At 45.5% G+C, this 23298-nt stretch overlaps 1 protein-coding gene across 3 annotated transcripts in view; it reads right to left on the bottom strand.

Moving 5' to 3' along the window:
- NRP2 (neuropilin 2) overlaps window positions 1-23298 on the bottom strand; it is a 119040-nt gene that overhangs the window by 90413 nt on the left and 5329 nt on the right. For all 3 annotated transcript variants that reach the window (XM_040228718.1, XM_040228720.1, XM_040228719.1), the window contains exon 2: window positions 13237-13414. In XM_040228718.1, the coding sequence (XP_040084652.1) occupies window positions 13237-13414 (178 nt within the window). The remainder of the gene's footprint in view (window positions 1-13236; window positions 13415-23298) is intronic.

The following is a 23298-nucleotide window of genomic DNA, read 5'->3' on the forward strand; positions in this document are numbered from 1 at the left end:
CATTCACAGATGTACAGGGTGCAGCTAAGGGAGGCTAACTGACCTGCCCAAAGTCTCAAGATGAGGAAAAGTCAGAGGCAGGCTTGGCCCATGCAGTCTCACTCCAGGGCACACTGACATTGCTTCCATCCTTTGTCCTCTGTGCTGAGGAAAGATCAGAGAGCAATGGGCATGCCAGGTTGCCAGAGCACTACAACATTAGAAAGTGCAGGTGCAAAGCACCCTTTGCATCTCAGTTAGAGACTTCACAGAATTTCAGTCTTTTAATTTAGCCGTTTTGTTTAACAATGCCAAATTTAATAGACAAGTCACCCATAGAAGCAGGGAGTAGATTTGGAATTCGTGGTTTTGAGTCTCATCAGTAGAAATCCAGCTTCTAAGTGTTCAGATTAATTTTTGCAAGTGAAGTATTTTTATAAGCACATATATACCCATATGTGAACATATGGCCCAAGTGAGAAAACAGTATCCTGTGTACTTACACGCTCTTAAGTACCAGCTAGAGCATACATTTTTAAGCCCGTGAATTTCCAGTAGGGTCCACGGATGAATTTCAGTAGATTGGGGAACCCCCTACAATCATATGCAGAAATTTTGTCAGTTTGTGTATGTGCACATTTTCCTAGGGATGATGTCTGTGACCAAAAAAAAAAAATTCAACTGCATAGAAACATATCCGTGTACAAGGGTGTATATAGTCTGGGAAATGCATACTCTGTGTATACTCTTGTTTTGTGGACAGATTCAGCTAGTTTTTGGCACATGCTAGTGTTATGACTTTAGGCATTTATCTTCTCTAAGTCTCAGTTTTTTCATCTATAAAATGGAAATAATAATTTCCCCACCTTGTGGGATTTTTGAAAGGTTCGTAAAGGTCTACACAGGCCCAATATAGCACCGGATGCCTTAGAAACCACCTGAGAGGCACTGGCTATTTTTATTATTACTTGGGTTCTACAAAACCGTGTGGCAGACTTCGGGGAGAGAAGAGTTACACACACGTGATGCTCTGGAAACTGAACATGTGACAATGAAATGAAAACTCATAACTTTAGGGACCGTCTATGCCACCCAACCTCTGTGCTATAGAGGGCGGTTTCTAAACACCCTCCTCCTGTACAAACCCATCCACAGTGCTTCATCACTTGAGCTGGTGAGAATTCTTTTCAGTCTCATTTTCCAGCCCAGGCTCTGGAACCAGCCAGCCAGGCTGGGTTCAAAAACCAGCCCCGCTGCCCCTCACATGTGCTGGATCTTGAACAACTAGGCACTGAACCCACAGATTTGGTGAGTTAATACATATCAACAGCTCAGCACAGGGCCAGGCACATAGTACATGCTCAATAAACAAATGTTAGTTTGTTACTGCTGCTGTCATTATTATTATCTGTTGTTGTCTAACTTCATATCCCTGTTATACCTTATCTAACTTCTTTATTATGTGCTATCTAACCCCATGGACTCACACACTGCATCGGTTTGGGTATTTGCCTTGGTGCCGAGTGCCGTTTTAAAACCGGTTGTTGGCACTTTCATTTTCTTCCTTTATTTCTTCCCACCCCAAATCTCTGATATTTTGAGCTTTTTCACAATCCGCTCAGGGCCCAGGTCACCAGGGCTCTTCAGCAGGGAGGAAATCTGACCACCCAGCAAAGGAAGTATGCAAAGAGAACAACCCAAAAGAAACTGGAGGAATTATTGCAAAAAACCTTGAAGGCAAGAAAATGGAAACTACAAATAACATCTATTTATAATTGCTGGTTGTTTTTCCGCAGAAGCCCCGGGATGAGGGAAAGGGCCCGCCGGTCTCATTGTTTCTGGCAGAGCAGGCTGCCAAGAATGCCTTGCAACGTGAGGAAGGAGAACGCTCCAGACAGTGTCTGATAAGTCTCACTGCAGATGAACTTTCAGAGAATCAAGGGTGCACAACAAAGCCCGCAGCGTCTCTCCCCTGACCCTCTGGCCTAGCACCCCTCTCTCCACTGACCGACTCCCAGCAAGCACATTCCTCAGGCCCCAAGGCCACAAATCTGCTCTTTTCCTGGAGACTGGCTTGGCTAGGACTTGTTTGTTTATGTAAGGAAGGATTTTCGAGGCAACCAGTGCCAGTGTGAAGTTTAAGGTTTTGGGGCAGGCTGTTTTCAGCATGACTGTTGAGTGTTTCTTTCTGTCTGTCGTTTGCATCTATAAAATCTTCATCCTCTGCCATCAGCTTAAAAGACCCCATGCTGGCATTGTGTAATAATACCAGAGTAGAAAGTAGGTAAGAGTTGCCCACAGTTGGTCTCCATGCACCAGCAGACTGGGGCTTGGATGGGAAGGTGAACCCCTTCCAATCCCAAGGGCCAAGGGCCAGAGACTTGCTGAATTATTCAAGCTGGCCTAGCTCAACTGCACATGCTTCAGCTTGCCTCATCTCATAAATGGGTATAGGGATGATGTCTCTGTGCCTCTCAGGGCTGACAGGTAGGGGCAGAAGGTTACTGGAACCCTCTGAGAGGAAATCAGAGTGCACCATTCCTGGGCCTGGTGTGCAGGTAGCATCCCTGAACTTGGCTGGGTGAATGGTTCCCTCCGGGATGGGTGCTCACTCACCCTGGCTCCCAGAGGGTCTAATTGTGAGAGTGAATCATCACCTTTCCATCTGTCCGAAAAATGGGAGCCTGCTGGGAACGAGGTGTGCTAAGCTCCAGGGAATCTGTCAGCATCAAAAAAATCTTTTATGTTTTTTCCAGGGATCAAGGGAGTTCTCAAAGGTTTTTCTGTCTTCCTTTGCTGGCTTCCAGCCTCCATAACAAAAGTCAGAAAATACAAAACTTGCCTGAAAAACGTGCTGTTCGGAAATCCAAGCAGGGGACAGTCTGAGGAGTAGGTGTGACCGGGCAGGCGTGAGAGTGCTGTCTTTGCGTTTCATTTACTCGGAGCTTCAGGTTACAGAGCTCAGAGCTTCTTCCTGGCTCCAGGGGCAAACTCCTCACTACTGTGCAAAAAGCACTGGGGTGTGGACATGAGGGGCCTGCACTAATGTCCAGGCAGGAAGGGACAGCTGCCACGCCGGGGTGGAGATTCTGAATAGAGCGTTCGGTGGCTAGTCAGCTGGGACCGCTTCCGCCTCTCAAACCACCACTGGGTAACAGCTTTCTTCGACAACTGTGTTCTGAAGGCCCTGTGGCTGCTGGAGCAAAAGCAGGCCTGTCCACTCAGGGCACATTACAGCGCTCACCTCTCCGCATCACAGAAGCACATCCCTCTATCCCGAAAGAATCAGCTGCCATTTGCCGGGGAGTAGAAGCGAAGTTCAGAATAACGGGTGCTCTTGGCTGAAGACTCAGTAAGACCGGGAAGAAATATGGCTAGAAAGGACACCAGCTTCTACAAGAAAGGGAACCAGATTGCAGGAAGTCTCCTCACAGGATGGGAACAGCATGAGTCAGACCTTGAAGGACCTTTATCCCACAGTCAGAGCAGGCTGTTTGCTGTGTGCATGGAGCAGTTGGCTGGCTGGGGAGACGGCCATCACGCTGCAGTGGCTGGTGGGGCCCTCACATCGTGGGAGGGAGCATCAGTGTCAGGGATGAGCTGTGGGGGCCACACAAGCATCAGGGCCTTTATGGGCAGTAGGGCAATGGAGATGCCCAGAAGAAGAGTCAGTACCCCAACAGCAGCCTGCCCTGAGGCTAGGACTAAATCCTCTATCTGCTTGGACCTCGCTTTCCCAGCAGATAAGACCAAAAATAATAATAATAATAATAATAATACTTTCCTACCCTCCTGCCGCTCTCAAAGGGATGACGCACAGATAAATCACTTTGAACTTTTAGATGAAAGGTGCTCTGTAAACCCGAGGTCTCATCAACTGTAATTGTTACAGTAATTATTTTAATGATAATAATGATGATAATGGGTGGAAGGGGAGGGGTGGGACAGAACCTCCTACCTTGAGACAATGGAACCCCCCCCCTTTACCACCATTAAAACCCACATCACGGATTCCTCCTGCTCCTAGTTTTCAACCCTCTATTTCAAACTGCCAATTCCTGGGCTGAAATATTATTTACTCCTTTCCTTTCCAATAAAACAATTATTTGTTCCACCGTTTTCCCTCTCACTCACTCTCTGGTGTGTCTGGCTTCGCCCTGACAGCTCAGCCATGGACTGTTTACATGTCTCGCTCACCCTCCAAGACTCCGGTTCAGCTCCATTGACACTAAAGGCAGGAGAATTCTCTCTGTGTGAGGAATCAATTACTTCCGCTGACACTCTATTACTAGCCCTCACATCTTCGGATTCCAGATGAAGAGTGAGGTGTGGGGGAATGGCAGGGAATTTGAAGAGGATGGGGCGGGGCTGGAGGGGACAGGGGAGGGGGTGGATGACAAGGAAGCAGAAGGAAACAATTGACTGAGAGTCAGGCCTCTCAGCTTGTATTTAAAGACACAGAAAGATCACTCTCTCTCCTTGACTGCCCTGTCGGCATCCGGAGGTGAGCAGATGGCAGGAAGAGGCAAAGAAAAGGTATAAGAGAGAAAAAAAAAATCCGCGTCCAGGATATCCTAGGAAATCAGAGAGGCCCCAGAGAGCTCTGGGCACAAGGACACAGGTATCCTAAGGCAGCTAAAGCAGGCTTCAAATCCCAGCCCTACCCTTACTATCTGTGTGATCTCTCTGGGCCTCAGTAACGCCATCTATTAAATGGGAATAACAGCAGTCCCAGCCCTAGAGGGCTGTTCTGAGAGTAAAATATGGCAAGTTCTTGGTGTAGTAGCACCAGGGACCTGTCGAGAGCTCAATATATATTTGCTGTTATTGTCCAACTGACAATCCCTTCATACCACCTATAAACAAAACGGAGTCCCTAATGGGTCAGAGCTAAAAAATTTATAGAGATTGCTGAGATGCTTGGCTACAAAGCCGGGGGAAGAAGATATAAAAATCATGTGAATTTTCCTCTACCGTGTTAGAGTTTTTTGCTGCCCTTCTAAACCTAAGCCTAGCTCACACTTTTTCTTTCTTCTTTGTCAAGTTTTATTTTGAACCAGCTCACATTTTCAGGGATTTTCTTTCTAGGAAAAAAATTTTTTATTATGTAAATGAAATACAACCATCTACTCTGCAATCAACTGAGATGAGTTGTGAGGCATAGGCCTTATAATGAAGGACGATTATGGAAGCTCTTTTCTAGAAGGAAAGACAAGGGCAGCTAATATATACATATTTTTTCCTGGATGATTTATCCAGGCAGAAGTAGAAGAATGGAATTACATTATCTGCTGAGTTTCTCTTAATCCAAAGGTTTCAATTGCCCTGCCACAAAAAAGGACAAAACAAAGAGAATACATTTTTTTTTCTAAAGGATTCATGACTACCAGAGAACATAAGACTCCCCTTTTACAAAATTCTAATTTCTCTACTTGGTCTATTTCCTTCTCCTCTTTATCCCCTCCACATCCAGAGTTCCCACTGAATTTCTTAAGACAGACTCTCACCCAGTGTAATTAGATGGGAGAATTACACAGAGTTACATGGGATGAGATCCTGGCCCTCTGGGACCTCTGGGGTTCAGAGAATGTGCCAGGGTTGAGAGGCAGAACAAGTGGGATTGTGTACTAGAAAATCTCAAGTGATTTTCTCAATCAGAAGATAAAAACGCATTGTTAGGAAGGACATCCACAGTGAAGCTTGCATTTTGAGAGTTGCGATTGCAACATCGCATATTTAAAAACAAAACTGCCAAAAATAACTGCTGTCCCAACTGCTCTTTAACCTTGGTAGGCGGAGGAGAACAATCTGCGGTGTGTTTTCCCACTTCTTCAGCAACCTCAGTTGCTGGGTGGAGTCGTTGGTCAAGGTTGGTGAGTGTGGGGTCGGCTGCCAGCTGAGCTCCAGTCTGCAGACTGCTCCCGTTTATTGCACCACGTACCTGGAGGGCACTCTGTTTCTGTCATTAGCAGGGTTGTTGCAATACAGACAAGTATTGCTGCTCATGGGCTCCTTGGGGGAATCAGAATATTTCTGAGGTTGGGCAGGCAGTAAATCTGTAATAATGTCATGAGTAATCAACCTGAGGGTCTCTCCTGAGTATAAGACACCCTGTTCAACCACAGAGAACCCACTCTCTGCTTGGATTTCCAGAGGCTCAGGCAGAAACCAGCTGAAGCCACACTTCTAACTGGGCATTGGGCCCTTGTGCCCTCTATTCACAGGAAAGAGAAGTGTGTTCAGAGGGAGTCTTGTGTAGGAGTACTCTGATGCACGGAGCTTAATCCAGAGTGTTACCTGGACTTCCCCAGGCCAAATCTCACTTTCAGGCATTAAATTGGGAGCAAGGGTCCCTGGATAGAGGGCATGAGACTGTAGAAGCTCTGACCCGGGAGAGTGGGATAGCAGAGAGTTCCCGTCATCTCTGTCTTTCCTGACCTCAACCCCTCTCTGAGATACTGGAAGTCGTGTGGCCAGGAAATAAAATTAAGTAGCACTGCCCAGGAATCTCTTCACTGGGAAGGGGGTTTGTATCAACAAGAGACAAAGATGGCCTTTCATTACTGTGGTTCCCTTCTTGTCTGGGACATGATGCTCTCTGCCCGGGCCACCGGCCATACCCATGCCCCTCCTTTGCCTGGTTAACTTCTTCAGGATCAGTATAGCCATCACCTCCTCCAAGCAGCCTTCCCTGATCTCCTCAGCCAACTGGATCCCAGGGCTCATATCATGCCCCCAGTCAGAATGCATGGTGCTGGTGGAGACAATAAAGCATGAGAGTAAACAGCTCAGGTTGCAAAAAGCAGGGTGTTCTGGCTTCAAATCCCTTCTCTGCCACTTTCAAAGAGTGCGACCTTGGGCCAGCTGCTTACTTCTTTGAGCCCAAGTTTCTTCATTTGTCAAATGGGAAGAGTAACCATTGTTGTTGACTGGTTTTTGTGGCCATAAAGGGTAGAGACAAGATACATGTGGTCCATGCCCTTGGAGAACTTACATGCTCAGAACACAGGATGACCACCCATGAACAAAACTCAAGCAGATCAAGGCAGTATGCACGAGTATGCAGGGAGTTCTGAGTGGGAGGCCCTAGAGGAGCTAGAGGAATCTCGGACTCTTAGCGGGAGGGGAGGGTATTACACACAGGGAGTGCTGGAGGGGAGAGGGAGGTGAGTCTGAGCCTTTGCCCTCACAGGGTCTGCGGAAGTAAGGTTGTATGTGGTTGTACGCGGAGGATGCTAATTGAGTGCATGTAATTGTTGGCTGGGTGGGGTGGGGCCAAATAACTGAAATCTGGTATGTTCCCTCTGTTTTCTGTAGTCAACTTGTCAACCTAGGAGAATGCTCTCTTTCTAACACAGCATCCCCTATTTTGGGGAAAACAGACACATCTAAGATTTAGAGGGCTCCTCTGGCCACAGATAAACACAAGAACACTTTGTTTACCCAGCATACTTAGCTAGAGGCCAAATATCCCCAAACCTCAAATATCCAGTAAGGGGACAGGGGATGGTTTCAAAAGAAAAGATGGTGAGCAGCTCAACTACTGCTGAGGACCCCATGCATTGGTGCTCTTGCACTTTGTCCCCAGGAGAGCACCCCAGTCCTTTCTCAGCTACGAGTGAGGCGGACTAAGGCAAGCCAGAATGCTGGCCCTGGACTGTACTGGCTTGGGACAAAAGTTAGACCCCAGGACTAAAGAGGTCCCAGCGGACACCAAAACCTCTCGAGGCAAAATCCTACCTAAAATAAAAGGGTGAAAACAGATCAGAGGAGCGCACTTAGAAGTGCTATGACAGCAAGCATATAGATAGCAAAAATGTCACACACTTCCCCAAAGTACAAAGATGCTGATATGGTCGATAAAGTATTGTGTATCAACATAAACAGGAGACCGAAATCTTGCAAAGCAGTCATCACTGACACAGTTTTGCAGATGAAGACACTGAGGCCTGGGAAGTGTAAAAGGTCAACAAAAGCTCATATATAAGTCTATCTGATCTAAATATGACATTACCCAGCCTCTGTTGCAAAAAGTCAAGTTTAGAATTAAAAGCCTGAGTCATTGAGAAAAAGTTAACTCACCTTATTATTTGTTCTGTTTCAGAAGACAAGAAAGTGTGGCATATGACATAGAATGTTTTTAATCAGAGATCTTTCTAAAGAGGAACGTTTGGAGCTTTAAAGCAGGATGTTTTAGAATCTGGAAATTTCAGTGTGGCATGGTAAAGGAGATCTCTTTTGCTGAGCACACACATACAATTATTAGTGTAGGTTTGCGTCTGGGTTTTTCAGCCTAAGTATTCTCTCAAGTCTTCCTAGTGGTTTTTGCACTTCCTGAAGCGTGTTTTTCAAGACACCATCTGGAAATAACCAGTTCTTAAAAGGACCTGGGGCTTCCCTGGTGGCTCAGATGGTAAATGGGGGAGACTTGGGTTTGATCCCTGGGTTGGGAAGATCCCCTGGGGGAGGCATGGGAACCCACTCTAGCATTCTTGCCTGAAGAATCCCCATGGACAGAGGAGCCTGGCAGGCTACAGTCCATAGGGTCACAAAGAGTCGGACACGACTGAGTGACTAAGCACAGCACAAATGGACCTAGACTCTTGGTTCTGGCTTCATCTGGGCCTCCACCAGGCCTGTGAGAGTGCTTGTGAATAAGCTTTGTATCAAACACAGGTGGGGGTTTTCAAGAATACATCTATTTCAGATCTCAGAAAGGGAAAGAATATTCAAGTTTGCGTGCATGTGCTTCTAAAGCCCTAACATTCCGCTACTTGGCCGATGACGCAAGTGAAAGGCAGTAGCAGGACGTTCTTCCCCACCACAGGGAATGAAGTGGCTTCGTCTTGTTTGCTCAGTCAGCCCTGAGTCCTGCCTTTCCGTCTGTCAGCCGCTCTGACCTGGCGGGGCCACAGGGGTTTCTGGTTTCTGCTTGTAGTGGGTAACCAGGCCTCAGAACGGCCTAGGGGTGCTGGGGGCTTGGATTCCTGAGGATGGCCAGAGGGAGGAGGTGGGGAGCTCACTGCAGACGGTGGCCTTGGATTGCACTGACTCAGGCAAAACCAGAGCTGGTGAGTGAAAGTTTCCAAGCAGACGGCAAGTTTAAATGGAACAAAATTAGCAAGTGACGGTTAGGGGAAAAGGTCTGCCTGTCTGGGGTTTATTCACCAACAGCCTCCACCTTTAGGTTGTGGATTTCAAGGGATAGAGAGCCAAAAGCTTAAGGGCCAGTGACCAGGCTAATCCTCTCATAGCAGGGCCCACTCCCAGGTCACGGGCCATCTTTGCAGTTAATCCTGCACAAAGGAAGACAGGGAAAACAGAAGGGGGCGGGCACGTGAACGCTGTACTTTTTCCACAGGGAGGCTGTTTTTTCGGTTTTTCTGATGTTCTTGCTCACTTTCAGTTTTTGCAGGGGTATTGCTGCCCTATGCTCTTCTCAGAAGATCTTTGGGAAGTTTTCTCTCGGTGAGTATTCACCCTAAGAACCCTGAATATTCATTGGAAGGACTGATGCTGAAGCTGAAGCTCCAATACTTTGGCCACCTGATGTGAAGAGCCAACTCACTGGAAAAGACCCTGACGCTAGGAAAGATTGAAGGTAGGAGGAGGAGGGGACGACAGAGGATGAGATGGTTGAATGGCATCACTGACTCGATGGACATGAGTTTGAGCAAATTCAGGGAGATAGTGAAGGGCAGGGAAGCCTGGCATGCTGCAGCCCATGGGGTTGCAAAGAGTCGGACATGACTGAGCAACTGAACAACGACAACAAAAGGACCTTGAGAACCAAATCCAGTTAGAAAGGGCGGGGGTAGTGAGAGAGATAAGCCCCAGATGAAGCAGCATGACCCCAACAGAGTCTTGCTGACACTTTGGCACTGAGGCAAAGAGACTCCAGAAAGGTCTTTTTCTGACCTCCATGAACTTTTTGGTTCAAGCTGGAAGCAAGGAGTGGAGGAGTAGGTAGAAGAACAGGAAGCTACTTGGTATGGATGATAAGTACCAGAAGCTTCAGAATAACCTGTAACTTGCCTGCTTCCCCTACTCCAGCTCTAGTCAGAGACATCTTCTTGGATCCTCTGCCACCAGTGGCTTCAGAGACCTTGTGCTCGCCCCATCCCTGGGGCTGAGTCCTGAGGGGAAATGGTACCCCACAGCCCCAAACAGGGCAGGAGCATGTTTCCCTGGCTTTTCGTGCTTCCAACGTGTTTTAAGTCATGCTCACCAGCTTCTGAGTTTTCCCTTCAAAAATCTGGTTTCTCTCTCTGCCACTATGAATATATATGAGATGACCTCTCTGCAATTTCCCTGGGAGATTTGCTGGCATAAGCATAACAGATTTTGGCCTTCATCTGAGAGAGGTGCTTAGTCAAATTTCTCTGAGCTCAGACCCAAGCTCTGAGTACAGCATGCTTCAGTTTGTGCCAACCTTCTGTATCCCAGCCAGAGGCACTGGAAGCTTTATACCTTAGAAAGAAGCTCTTCTAACAGAAATTTTTGGTAACATTCACTGGCAGGGAATTGGCAGCCCTGAGATGCTGTGCAAATATACGCAGGCTGTGCATTTAACTTGGACAAAGAGGAACCAATAAGTTCCCCGGTGTCATCCACTGAGTCAAGAGAGGATCTGGGATTAGAACTCCATCTTATGACTCTTCATCACATGAGGCGTCCATCTGGGAAACCCTCCGGTTTTCAACAAAGACTATCTCTTGTTAGGAAAGAACTGTTATGAAGGTGCAAAGACGTCCTAGGGTGATAACAATGACACTGACTCACTGAATCTCCCAATCTAGCTCTGGTTATAGAGAAGCCTTGTCTCCTCCACAAGGAAGTGAGGGCCCAGACTGAGGCCTGTCCTTGGTATACCTCCTGCTAGCTGTGTCCTCTGTCAATTCATCGGTATTCACAGTGCCTTGGTCACAAGGAATGCTCAGACTACTTATTAATCATAAGGGGCCCCTGAAAACTCATCAGAGCCATGGCAAACTCTAGGCACTCATTTAGAGCAAGACATGATCGTCGGCGGGCTTCCCTGGGGGCTCAGTGGTAGAGAATTCACTTGCAATGCAGGTTCAATCCCTGGGTCAGGAAGATCCCCTGGAGAAGGAAATGGTAACCCCCCTCCAGTATTTGTGCCAGGATAATCCCAAGAACAAAGGAGCCTGGTGGGTTTACAGTCCATGGGGTTGCAAAGAGTCAGACATGATTTAGCAACTTAACAACAACAAATGATTGTTGGCACATTCTGTCCTACAGAGAAAACTCTCATTTTTGTTTCAGTGAAAAAAGACTTTAAGGTGGAGCCCACTAGACAAAACAAAGGGCATTCACACTCTTTCACATTATAATACAATGCTGCTCCCTACCTCACTTTAACTAATAGGGACCTTGATGTTAACATAGCATTTCTTCTTCTTTTTTTTTTTTTTTTTGCTTTTTTTCTTGAAATCATCCAAGATTTTTATTCTATATATGATTTTTTATCATAGGCATATATACTGAATACGGAATACCACTCTGAATGGGGTTTTATATATTTTTACCTGTTAGGAAACTAGAGGGATTACTGCTATAAAATTTATAGAAAATGTAGACTGGTTCACAGTCAGTAGGAATCTATATGTGAGTATAACTAGGAAGTTCCCAATGCAGTAAAATATTTTATATTTCAATAGTATTCAATAGTATTGAATTAGTATCAATAGTATTGAAATAGTATATATTTCAATAATATATTTCATCTTATTATGTAAGCTTCTGTAGCTGCACATATCCATAGAAAAAAAAGATAGTGCTGAGTTGCATCTGACTCTTGTGATCCCATGAACTGTAGCCCACCAGGCTCCTCTGTCAATGGGATCCTCTAGGCAAGAACACTGGAGTGGGTTGCCATTTCCTTCCTGTGACCAAAGCAATAAAGAGATAGAGATTACAAACCTTAGAAACTTTGTGAAAAGAAATTCCCTTTGATGAATTTGCTGTACGACTCAGGGAACTGAAACTGGGGCTCAGTAACAACTAGAGGGGTGGGTTGGGGAGGGAGGTAGGAGGGAGGTTCAAGTGGGAGGGGACATGGGTAAACCTACGGCTGATTCATGTGGGTGTTTGGTAGGAACTAACACAATACTGTAAAGCAGTTATCCTTCAGTTAAAAAAAAAAAAAGAAATTACCTTTGATGCTCACATGGAAAGGCTAGGTGGGAGAAGTGACGGATTCCCTAGGAGAGGCTAGGAAGATGGCATTTCTAAACCAATCACAGACGTCACTGTCTGCTTGCTGTCTCCTAAAATCACACACTTTCAAAATGGTAGAACCAGGGCTGTGAGCCCAGCTGAGTGACCGGGGGTGACTTAACTTAATTTCTCGGGGCTTTGGTTTTCTAATCTGCAAAATGGAAGTCATAATGATAATGATACCAACTTCTCAGGGCCCTTGTGAGAATTGAATGGATTGATAGTTACAAAGAAATTAGAAGAGTGTTTGTCAAATGAATCCAGAACACCAGCTTCTAACCTGTATAGCACAAATTCTGAGAATCAAGGTACATCTCAGGCCTACCAGTATAGATTTAGATTTTTAACTCTCTTTCTATAAGGACCAGCTGCTGCTTCATAAAACAACAGCCTGACTCTCCATGGCTAGATGCAGAGGAAGTCTCCACTTGAGGATCTGGCTACTGTTTTATTAAGGAAGCTGCTGGGGTTCCTTCATGTGGGAACAACAGTAGAAATGGGGAAATCTCCGGGGGGATGCAGAAGATGTGGATTCAATCCCTGGGTCAGGAAGACCCCCTGTAGAAGGAAATGGCAACCTGTTCCTGTATTCTTGCCTGGAAAATTCCATGAACAGAGGAGCCTGGTGGGCCTTGCAAAGAGTCATACACGACGAAGCGCACACTCAGTGTGTGCTGAGGGGAAAGTCACGCCTAAGGTCAAGAGCTGGCATGAGGTAGTCCACTCCCTGCCCCCACGTGGAATTCTCCTCCTCTGCAAGCCTTTGACTTTAGGGTGTATTCTTTATACTCCTCACTCAATATATCTCTTACCTCCATTCTGTGGGGTCAACTAGGCTTTGATTTCCCCTGAAAGAAATAAACCTCTTGAGGTTCCTCTCTGGGGCCAGGATATACCACTGTTCTGCAGGTCCTGGGGCCAGGGGTGCTGCCATGAGGTGGCGGGTATGGCAGGAACCTGGGGAGGGGGATGGGAGGGTGTGTCTCATGGATGTACAGGGCACAGGGCGGCGCTTACTTGCAGTCGTGCTTCTCTATTTCGAAGTGAGGGTTGAAGTTGAGGACAATCTTCTGGTTGGGTTCGGGGGCGTAAACAATCCACTCGCAGTTCTGGTGGGATGGATAATCCTGGGGGTAACCTGGGGAGGTGATGTAGCCAGCGTCTTTGGAATTCAAACGACCTCCACAGGGCTGGTCTGGAAGAGAAGGCAGACAAGAACTTCAAATACATTACAGTCTGTTTTTTTCCTCCCCTTGTTTCTCTTCTCTACCAGTGGCTGATTAACACTGCTTTACAGACCTTTTATGGCAGTCCAAAAGACTAACCTACTTACTCATTCAGTGGAAGAGATTATTTCAGCTCATTCTCCCCCCAACTCACCCAGCCACACACACATACAACACACACACTCTCTCCAAAATGAAAATATTCCAGAAGTCATAAATATTTCCAATTACATGGGCTGATATTTTAAAACAAAACAAAACAAAACTGTAAACTTAACACGACTCCCTTCCTGTTCCTGTCTCTCCTGCTTGGCTCATCTTCTTCTCCTTCAAACCTTGCATCTCTATCTTTATCTCATAAATCCTTTATGTTATTTGATGGTGTCTCCTAGCCCAGCCCAGCCCAGCCCAGCAGCCAGAAGTAAAAAGACTCCGGGAACCGACAATAGTGGTTTTGTGGTGCCGACCCACAAGTGAGTCTGGTAACAATTACTCGTGATATGGAGGAAGCATATTCAGTTTGGGGCCAGAATAGGCCCTGGAGGGTGATTTCAGCATTGTTTTTAAAGAAAAAAAAAGCAAAACCCCCAAACACTTAATTCCACATGCACCACAAATTTGATTTATTATTTCATTACACACTGAGTGGAAAAATCTGCATTAGAGAATCCACTGGCTCTGATCTCAGTTTTGACAAAGGTGCTTTGTGCTGAGTGGACGCCTGTGTTTTCTCTGAGAGCTTTCTATCCACAGTCCTTCCTGCCTGGTCACCACCAGCAGAGTGTGCTGCTGCTTTGTCCAGGGGTGACCAGCCATTGGAGAGGCAGCTGCAGGGGAGTAACTGCCAACCCCCACCTGCCAGCAGTGCCCGGCTGGAGGTAAACAGCTTTGTGGGGGCCAGGAGGGAAGCAGGCAATCTTCAAAGGCAGAAAAGGTGGGTGGTGACATTTGATGCATCTTATATTTGGGAGTGAAGTTCTGTCATCCCCAGGAGGGGTTCTTGGGAAATGAGAAAGGGGGGTGCTTAATCCCACAGTAGAACAGAAGACTGGAAGGCACAAGAGACCTAGAAATATTCAGAAGCCTCTCGGAGACCTTCCTAAGATGTGTGCCTCTCTTAGCATCAATCACGATTTAATATCGCCATCTGCATGGAGCAGCACGGGCCTGTCAATTATGCATTCCGGCTCAGCAGCTACCCAACAGGATGGGGGCTTTCTCCTGTGTTCCCTCTTTGAGGAAAAGGTCATGCATTTTTTAACTCTACAGGTGCACTCTCCTCTTCCCTGTGTCGGTTGGTATTACTGTCTTCCAGACCTCTGCTTTAGATTACCAGCCTGACAGGCTTTAAATGCATAAAAGATGGGCATGCCGCACAATGGTGGTTGGGACACACAAATCCATGCAAGTAGCCTTTTAGGGATTGCGCCTCAAGCTCAAACTGTGCTGCAGTCGAGCTGCCCAGAATCTAATGGATTCAGGTTCCATTTCCTACTGGGTGGAAAACAAAAGCAGGCCATTTCCTCTGGTTAGCAGAGACCACATCATCCTCTAACTAATGACCCCGCGCCCTCCCCAGGCCAGGAGGACAATGGGCCCAGCCTTCCCGCCCAGATGGAGACGAGGCAGAGTGGTGGAACTGGGTGCCACTCGTCCCCCCTGCAGCCAATCCTGTAGGCTTTCCAGGGGTCCACACCACTCAGCCATGCTGGGCACCTACCATCTCCCAACAAGGTCAAACTGTGGCCCGCTGGTCTTTGCTCATGGGTGGGAAATAGGGCTGAGAGTGGCCCTCTGAGGAAGTGGAGCTGTCCGGATTTAGATCACCAGCTGCCTGGACTAAACTGGCAGGAGAGGAAATTTTCTACTGGGTGCAGCTCCTCTGCTAGCTGTTGTGCTGAAACTACAGCCCTGCTCCTGGCTCACCCCAAACCACACCTTTTAACGCAGAACTCATCACAGGGGATCTGAGCTGAGCTCCTGTTTGGTCATCCAAACTCCCTCCCTCCATTCAGCATCCCTTCCCTGTTCCCCTCCCATTACTCCTGAAAGAGGAATTTTTCTTCCTCAACTCCCTGCCTCCCAAGTTTAAGCTTTTAGTACTAAGACAAGGCACACGTAATCAGCAATAAAGACAGGAAACTTCTTCATAAGAAGGTTTTGTTTCTCACCTACGTCAGGAGTAATCATTTCTCACTTAAAAAAAAATTAAGCTATATATATCCCATAGTGGACAGTCTACATTTTCTGCTATTAAAACTCACTTAACCAGAGGAAATAGGAGTAACTCAGTTCTTTGGTCCTTTCTTTATCTGAAGAACACCAAGGCATTTATTAAAATATTTAAGAACTCATTAAAACATCTGTTTTGCTTGCATGGAGTTAACCTTTTCAATATCCAAACATTTATAAACTCACATTCTTGTTTGGATGGCACTCAGAAACACACACACATACACATAGATATTGAACACACATCCGGGACACATAATTATTAGAAATTCACACTTCAGTCCTATGCACACATTCACACCCTCTCATAAAATATCACACATCATTTGCACAGACATATATCCACCAAGATAAATACTGGAATCTCCGTCTCTATTTTTCTTGGAGAGATCTGAATTCTTGAAATCTATCATCAGTAAAAACTGTAAAGAAAACACACTTAATCCTTCTCCACCTCCTCTTGATAACTGATTTTTCATTTCCAGGTTTGGGGACCCTTCTGAAATACAGAAGGGTCTGTCTGAAATACAAACACGCCTCCAAGAGAAATGAGCTAGACTTTCTTCTGAAGAGCTGCACCACCCAGGGCTCAGGAGGTCTGTGTCACGCGCCAAAAGGAACAGTATAAATGTTCTCTATGTGTTTCAGAGGAGTCCAGCCCAGCCAAGAGGGAGTTGAACTCAAGGGCAAACGCCTTTAGGCCAATCTCCACACAGAGAGGCGAGGTTGACCCCATTGAATTTTAGCTACTTGCCTGTCTGGCAAGTTGACAAGTGACTTCTTTCTGTATTTGGTGAATACCTTACACCTGGGGCAAATTCATTCCCAAAGAGAAGCAGGCGAACCCAAGCCTGGACAGTTCAGAGCAGGTTTTCTCCTACATCTGAGAGGGAAGTCTAAGGGATGGGCCAGGTCAGGTCAGATAAAGACCTCGGAGGTCTTTGGACCATGGATGAAAAGATTCAAGTGACACCTCTAGACATGATTAAAATCAAGGGACTACTAAGTTCTAAAGTCACACAGGTCTGATTTACCCCCATAATGAATACTTAGGTGTTTTAATTTGACATATAAAAGGTCAGATTATTTCTGACCTTCGTATCTTTCTGCTTCTTTTTTTATTTGTTTTTCTCATGCGCTTTTGTTTGAGGCTTGCCAGGTGGCACTAGTGGTAAAAAAAACCCACCTGTCAATGCAGGAGACATAAGAGATGAGGGGTTCGATCCCTGGGCTGGGAAGATCCCCTGGAGAAGAGCATGGCAACCCACTCCAGTATTCTTGTCTGGAGAATTCCAGAGACAGAAGCGCCTGGCAGGCTCCTCCAGTCCACAGGGTCACAAAGAGTCAGACACGACTGAAGAGACTTGTTTGCTGGTGAGCTAAGTACCATCTGATGCTGCCTACGGGGACCTGTTCATGAATCAGGTAAAGGGACTCTGGACCCATCCACTTACAATTCTAAGGCACTCTGCCAGTTTGAAAAGGAACTCACCCTCCTATAGGACCCAATTTAAGACAAAGCACTGATTCCTTGGCAATACAATTTTTAGGAAGTATTTATTAAAAAGGAGTAGCAGATCTTTTAAAAAAATCTGGTCTGCCTCCTAAGGAAATTCAGCTGGAGTTGTTTTTTAAAGAAACTGTATGGCCAGAACTTGAAAATAATCGGATTACGGTGGTTTACTTCATGATGGCCGGGTGACACCAGCTACAAACCTCGGACTGTTCTGCACAAAACAATCAGATCACTCAGTGTAACTGAACTGAAGGTAAAAGTCCTTATCAAAAACGGGGAACTTAGGCTGGCTGGATATGGGACTGGAGCATCAGCTTGTTGTCAAAGGTGGGCCTGGAGTAAGGGGACCAGACTACCAGGAGGGGGCGGGGCTGGCGTTAGCAAAAGAGGGGATGCAAGCACCTGGATTCTTAACTCCCTGTGACCTTCCTGTGTCTCAGTTTCCTAAACTATAATTCCGTGAGTGGCTGGAATTAAGTGTGTCGTTTTCAAAGTTCTTTTTGGAAGTGTTTGTTTTACCCTCGATCAAAACTGGACCCAGAACTCCAAAGTGCAAAGCCACTAAAAGTGCAGCTCTTCTTGGGTGTGGACACAGAGGGTAACAGAATCAGTGCAGGATGCCTGCCTTGAAGCCCCTCCGTGCCTCTCTGACGGAGCTTCTCCATAAGGACTTTAGGGCTTCCTGGAACTCGGATTGAAACCCATTAGATCTCAGTCCCCTTGTTACTTTCAAATGCCACAGAAAAGAGAAGTACAAGGATTAGAAGACACACTATATATATACCTGAGAGCACTTGATGGAGAAAAACAGTCTAATTTCATCCCCAAATAATACATTCACAGCACAGTCTCATCCTATGACCATAGCATTGTTTTTATTTATTAGTAGGAAAGAAAAGAAGAAGGCCTTTCTACGACTTCAAAAGAGAGAAGGCTGTCACTTTGTTAACTAGTCAGGAGCCTTGTATACATGTATGATCTCGCCACTGGAAAGCTGTGTGACCTTGGGTAGTTAGTAAACCATTCTGAGCCTTTATTTTCCCATCTATAATGAGGGGAGTGGTGCTACAGGTCAGTTCCAGTTGTAAATTTCATAGCTTGTATAACTATGGAAGGGGAAAATCCTAACCCACAGATGAACCTCTAATTAAAAAGATTCTCTACCCTCCTAGACAACAAGGTATTTATGCAAGGTGTTGATTTTATTTCATCTGCTTGGTAAGCCTGAAACAAAACTCTAGGATTCTTCAGTGAATGCATCTGTCTTGCATTATGGAGAGTTTAAATGTCTCTTTCAATCACATTAGCTCTACTGACGTGAGCTTCTTTTCTTAACTGAGTCTGTGGCTGTATATTTATAAATATAAGGCATACACAGTTCTGTGTGTGAGCTTCTCAACAATGATGCATGAAAAGAAAACAGAGGAGGAGTTTTTTCCAATCTCTCACACAGATCTTCTAAGTCTTGTGCTCAGGGTTTGAACCAAATTTTGCTCCCTAACCTTGAATAAGCTTCTTTTAAAGTGATCTCTGTGGGCTGAGGCTGGATTTTGTTTTATTCAAAGCGACTTCAGCCTGTCACAAGACAGTCTCATAAAAATCTGTATCTTGGCTTAAGCTGGGAAGAAATGAGCCAATCCATCAGCCCGGGAATGCGGCTGTTTGACCACTTCCTAAAGCAACTGGGAAGGGATGCAATCTATTCAATTTATGGGGCTGGGTGGCAGTGAGTGATCCATTCCTGAAGGCACCGCAAATGAAAATTCCTGTGAACTTTTGCAATGAGAAAGTTCAAAATCTGAATAAAAGAACTGTCTGGCAGGGCAGGAAGGAGGGAACGGGAGAGTGGGAAAGGAAGGCAGCACTTGAGCATGGAAGAAGGAGTGAGGAATAAGGCAAACTTCCTCTTCTGAAACACCTCTGATGAATTCACCAAGGACAGAACTGGAAATTGGGTCTGGAAACAGGGCCTTTGGAACGTCTCTCCTCAATCTGGATGCTAAAAATGAACCTTCATTTAATCGTTAAAATGTAAGTTTGATGTGATTACCTCCCCTGACCTCGAATCATGCCACCTGTGGTAACCTTGTTATTTGTCATCTTATATCATAAACAAATGCAATTCCAATAGGGCAGCCAATATAATATCATTAGTTGATATTTATGTCCACTCTTTCCCAGCCCTCATTGCAAATGCAATTTTGATGCCATTGATGAGAGATCTGGGATTACAATTCCTGACCATTTCAACAGACATTTGGGGAAGGAAATAGAAGAAGAATAATTTTAGGGTCTCTCCAAAAGGTAATATAATTGTTTTCATTTATTTTGATTAACAGAAGGCTTCTGTTGAAACATTCATGGCTCCCCATTGGTTAGTAAATGAAATCCAAACCCCTTGGCCTAGCAATTTGGACCTTGCATTTGGCCCAAGCTATTATTTCCAAACTTATTTGCAACTATTTGCTTCCACGCTGTCTAAATGGCCATTTCTTACTGTTCCCCAAACACTCAGTGTTCCTTCTCTGTTCCCTTTTGCCCTTCCCCTCCTATGCTTTTCCCAGCTCTAAACCCATCTAAACTCTCAATCCAGGCTCACATGCCACCTCCACCCTCCCTGATCTCCCAGGAGTAACCTCTTCCAACTTCTGAGGCTGAAGCTCTTTAGCATCTTCTAAAGTGTGAGAGAATCTTATCCATGCTGCTGGACCACCTGCTCATCTTTGGCAAACCTTATGGCATCAAACCCAGAGTCTTTGCCAAAGATCACACTCAATGAGGCTTGATGAATTAATGAGTTAATAATTGACTAGGTAACATCAGGTGGTTCAGTGGTAAAGAATCCACTTTGCCAATGCAGGAAATGTGGGTTCAGTCCCTGGGTCAGGAAGATTCCCTGGAGAAGGAAATGACAACTCAATCCAGTATTCTTGCCTAGAAAATCCCATGGATAGAGGAGTCTGGCAGGCTACAGTCCACGGGGAAGCAAAGAGTCAGACACGACTGACCACCCATGCACGCTGCCTCAGCAGGGTAATACCCTAAGTATCAGTAGGTATCACAAATTCTAAGAAAGCCTTATCACAAAGTATTCTGCATGTCCAGCCTCCACCCTTCCTTCCCAACTCACAGCTGCTATTAAGTGCAAATATTTTTTATTGGTGAACCAGGAGTTTAGAGGACTTGTCTCGGATAATAATACCTAGTCATAGATCAAGGTAGAGCTAGTGTGAACTCATAGGACACAGTAACCTCAGATAATGATGACGAAGTTCAAAGGAGATTACACTTTAATTCTAATAATGGTAAAATTAATTCTATCTGAGGGCTTTCTTACCCCCTATTCCATCCTGCCATCCTCCCAAGAGGAAGTTCTAGATGCTTGTTTTCAGTAGCACCAAGAAGCTTCAAAGTCCTACTTTATCCCTAAACTCTTGGCTGGGTTTCAGTTCACTCCTTTCTACCCATCCTCCCCCATCAGCTCCCTTCCCCTGGCCCCCAATATGCCTTTTAGGCACATCTGTTTTAGTTTTCCCCTTTATCAAAATAAATTATTTTTGCCGCTTGGTCCAGTCATTTGCAATTCCCTTTATCTTCTTCACTGAAAGACTGGCCAGAACCCAGATCCCTGGCTATCACAGGATCTTGAGAGGCGGTGAATAGGGTATCACTGGCTGTGTGCATTAGATTGGCCAGCAGCCCCATCCAAGGCATGCTTCCCTTTTGTTATTCCCAGCCCCCTCCTTTTTTTTTTTCTTCTGGATTAGATCATGACTCTTATGAAGACCCAGAGGGAAATGGGATTATTAAGGGTCTTGCTGGGTAAAAGCTATTTTGTCTTTATGACGACTTTTTTGAGTTCAGCTGCTGAGGGGCCTTTCTGCCAGAGTAGAAGTTATTACACATTTGGGGAGCCCCTTGCATGAGGCGGTTCCTGCTGAGCACACTTTCAGGGATGAAGGATGGAAGAGGAGGAAAGGAAAGGAGAGAGATTTAAAAAGTCAGTAGAGGTGAGAACTCTGAAAGTAGAAAACCAAGGCGAAAAAAAAAGTGTAAAGAACTGATGTAAATCTAAGATGAGAATCCAGCAGAGAACATGCACCTCTGAAGAAGAGGGTGCCGAGAGATTAATCTGACACTTATAAAACCAGACAAAGGTCTAGTGGGGTAAGAGCTGAGAATGAGTAATTATTTACTGATTTTTTTAAAAAAGAAGAAACTCATAAAAGTAACATAAACTTACCGCAAGGGTGTTAGTGTGCTTTCTGTCTTTCTATGATCACTAGATACTATTAACCCTACTGAAGCTGTTTTGAAGATTAAATGACTTCCTAACAGGCAGCTTAATATGTACTCAACAGTACTCTATGTAATCTGAAATAGCCCAACACCCTAGAAATCAGTCAGCTATTAGGATCAAACACACTTACAGATAGAGACACTGAGGGAGAGAGAAATTAGGGATTAGGGATCACTGAGCCATCAGGTGACAGGAGGTCTGGCTCTAACGCTTCAGAAGCTAGGACGTCTGATGAAGGTCTCCCCGAACCTTTCAGTGACAAACTTATTCAATAGCATTTAGAGACAGACAAATGTTTTGCCTGTTTGAAAACTCCTTTTTCTCTCCCAGTGCCAGGAATCTGTGTGTGAACAATGAGAGATGTGTTTGAGGCTGGGGTGTGAGTGGGCTGGAGGCACTTAACACCTTCTTCACTCCCAACACATAGGCACTCTGTTCCTTGTCATCCTGGCCCTCTTTCCTGCTTCCTGGAAACCAGGGTGTGTGTTTGGGGGGAGGGTGTGGCGGGGGTGTGAGTAGATCACTCAAGTCTGAAAGTATGTGTCACAATATCAGAGGTTGTTTTTTTTTTCCCCTAGCAGTTTCCATTTCTCTCCTGTCTCCTCAACCCCAGTCTTCTCCATCCTAAATGCCACGGTTGTTATTGTTCTACTGGAGAGGAGCAGCATTTTCAGAGATGGGGGATTTATTTTTATAGCACAGCTGGTCTGCCAAAGGTCACATAATTTGGCAATGTTCCCAGTGGTTAAAAATTAATTTCTCCTTATTAATACAACCAAGGTCCCATAGGATTGGAGCTCAGCCTTATCTAAACTTGACAGCTTCCTAAACCTTTAGAAGATGCTTTCTCCTGGAGGGCCAGCCACACTACAAGGCCACTGTGTCCTGGAATCCAACCCTACTGATTCCTATTAGGTAATGAGCCCATTAAGCCCTTCAGCCGTTTCTCATAAAGGCAGCTAAAGCTTTGGAAAAGGCTGTAGGTTCTCTAGGACAAACGTTCACAATACCTTCCAGGAATGAGTTAATTGAAAAAAAAAAAAAAAGTTAATGCCTTACTTGGAAGGAATCATACAAAAACTTTTAGGGATCAAACACAAGTATGACACACAAGGAGAGTGTCTCAAAGATTATCAGGGGCAAGTGATGGTCAGATGATAAAATACCTCAAATATGTTAATGATACTATAAACCACTGCCCAGACATCACTTTTCAAGTCTTTTCTTGTCAGTGCAAGAAATTAAAAAGGCATTATGCTTCTGCTCCATTTTTGAAAAAATGAAAGTCTTGTCTCTACTTTCCTAAAGTCTTTCCCAACAGGACTTTTGGGGAATATATTCTGAAAACCCATTACCAATGAACCTGGTTCTGACTTCTGTCAGCTCAGAAGTGTCTCACACTTGGGTCACCCCAAAACAGCTCATTCTCTTGACTGCTTTAATAAGCATAGAGGGAAATGACGAACACCAGGCAGGATCCTCAGGGCCATGCAGCCCCTAGTGTCCCTCCCAACTGACCCCCCACGGGCCTCTCCCCAACTGTTACTCGCTTTCATGCCTCATTGCTTATGAATTGGCATTTGAACTCCTAGTCTCCTCTACACTGTGAAGGCAGGAACTGGCCTTTCAGGTGCAGAACGGGATCTATCCAGTAGGAGCTGTGAGCCATTTGGTAGGCAGCAGGAGTCCCCTCTGGATAGCCCAGGGTTCTAGTCACTGCAGCCTTCCAACATTTCATTTTGCCAACTGGGTGCTCTGTGGCTTAATCTGAGGTCTCCTCAGCATGATATAAAAGCCCAGACCTG

Source organism: Oryx dammah, unplaced genomic scaffold (assembly GCF_014754425.2).
Source record: "Oryx dammah isolate SB20612 unplaced genomic scaffold, SCBI_Odam_1.1 HiC_scaffold_27, whole genome shotgun sequence".
Lineage (NCBI taxonomy): Eukaryota > Metazoa > Chordata > Mammalia > Artiodactyla > Bovidae > Oryx > Oryx dammah.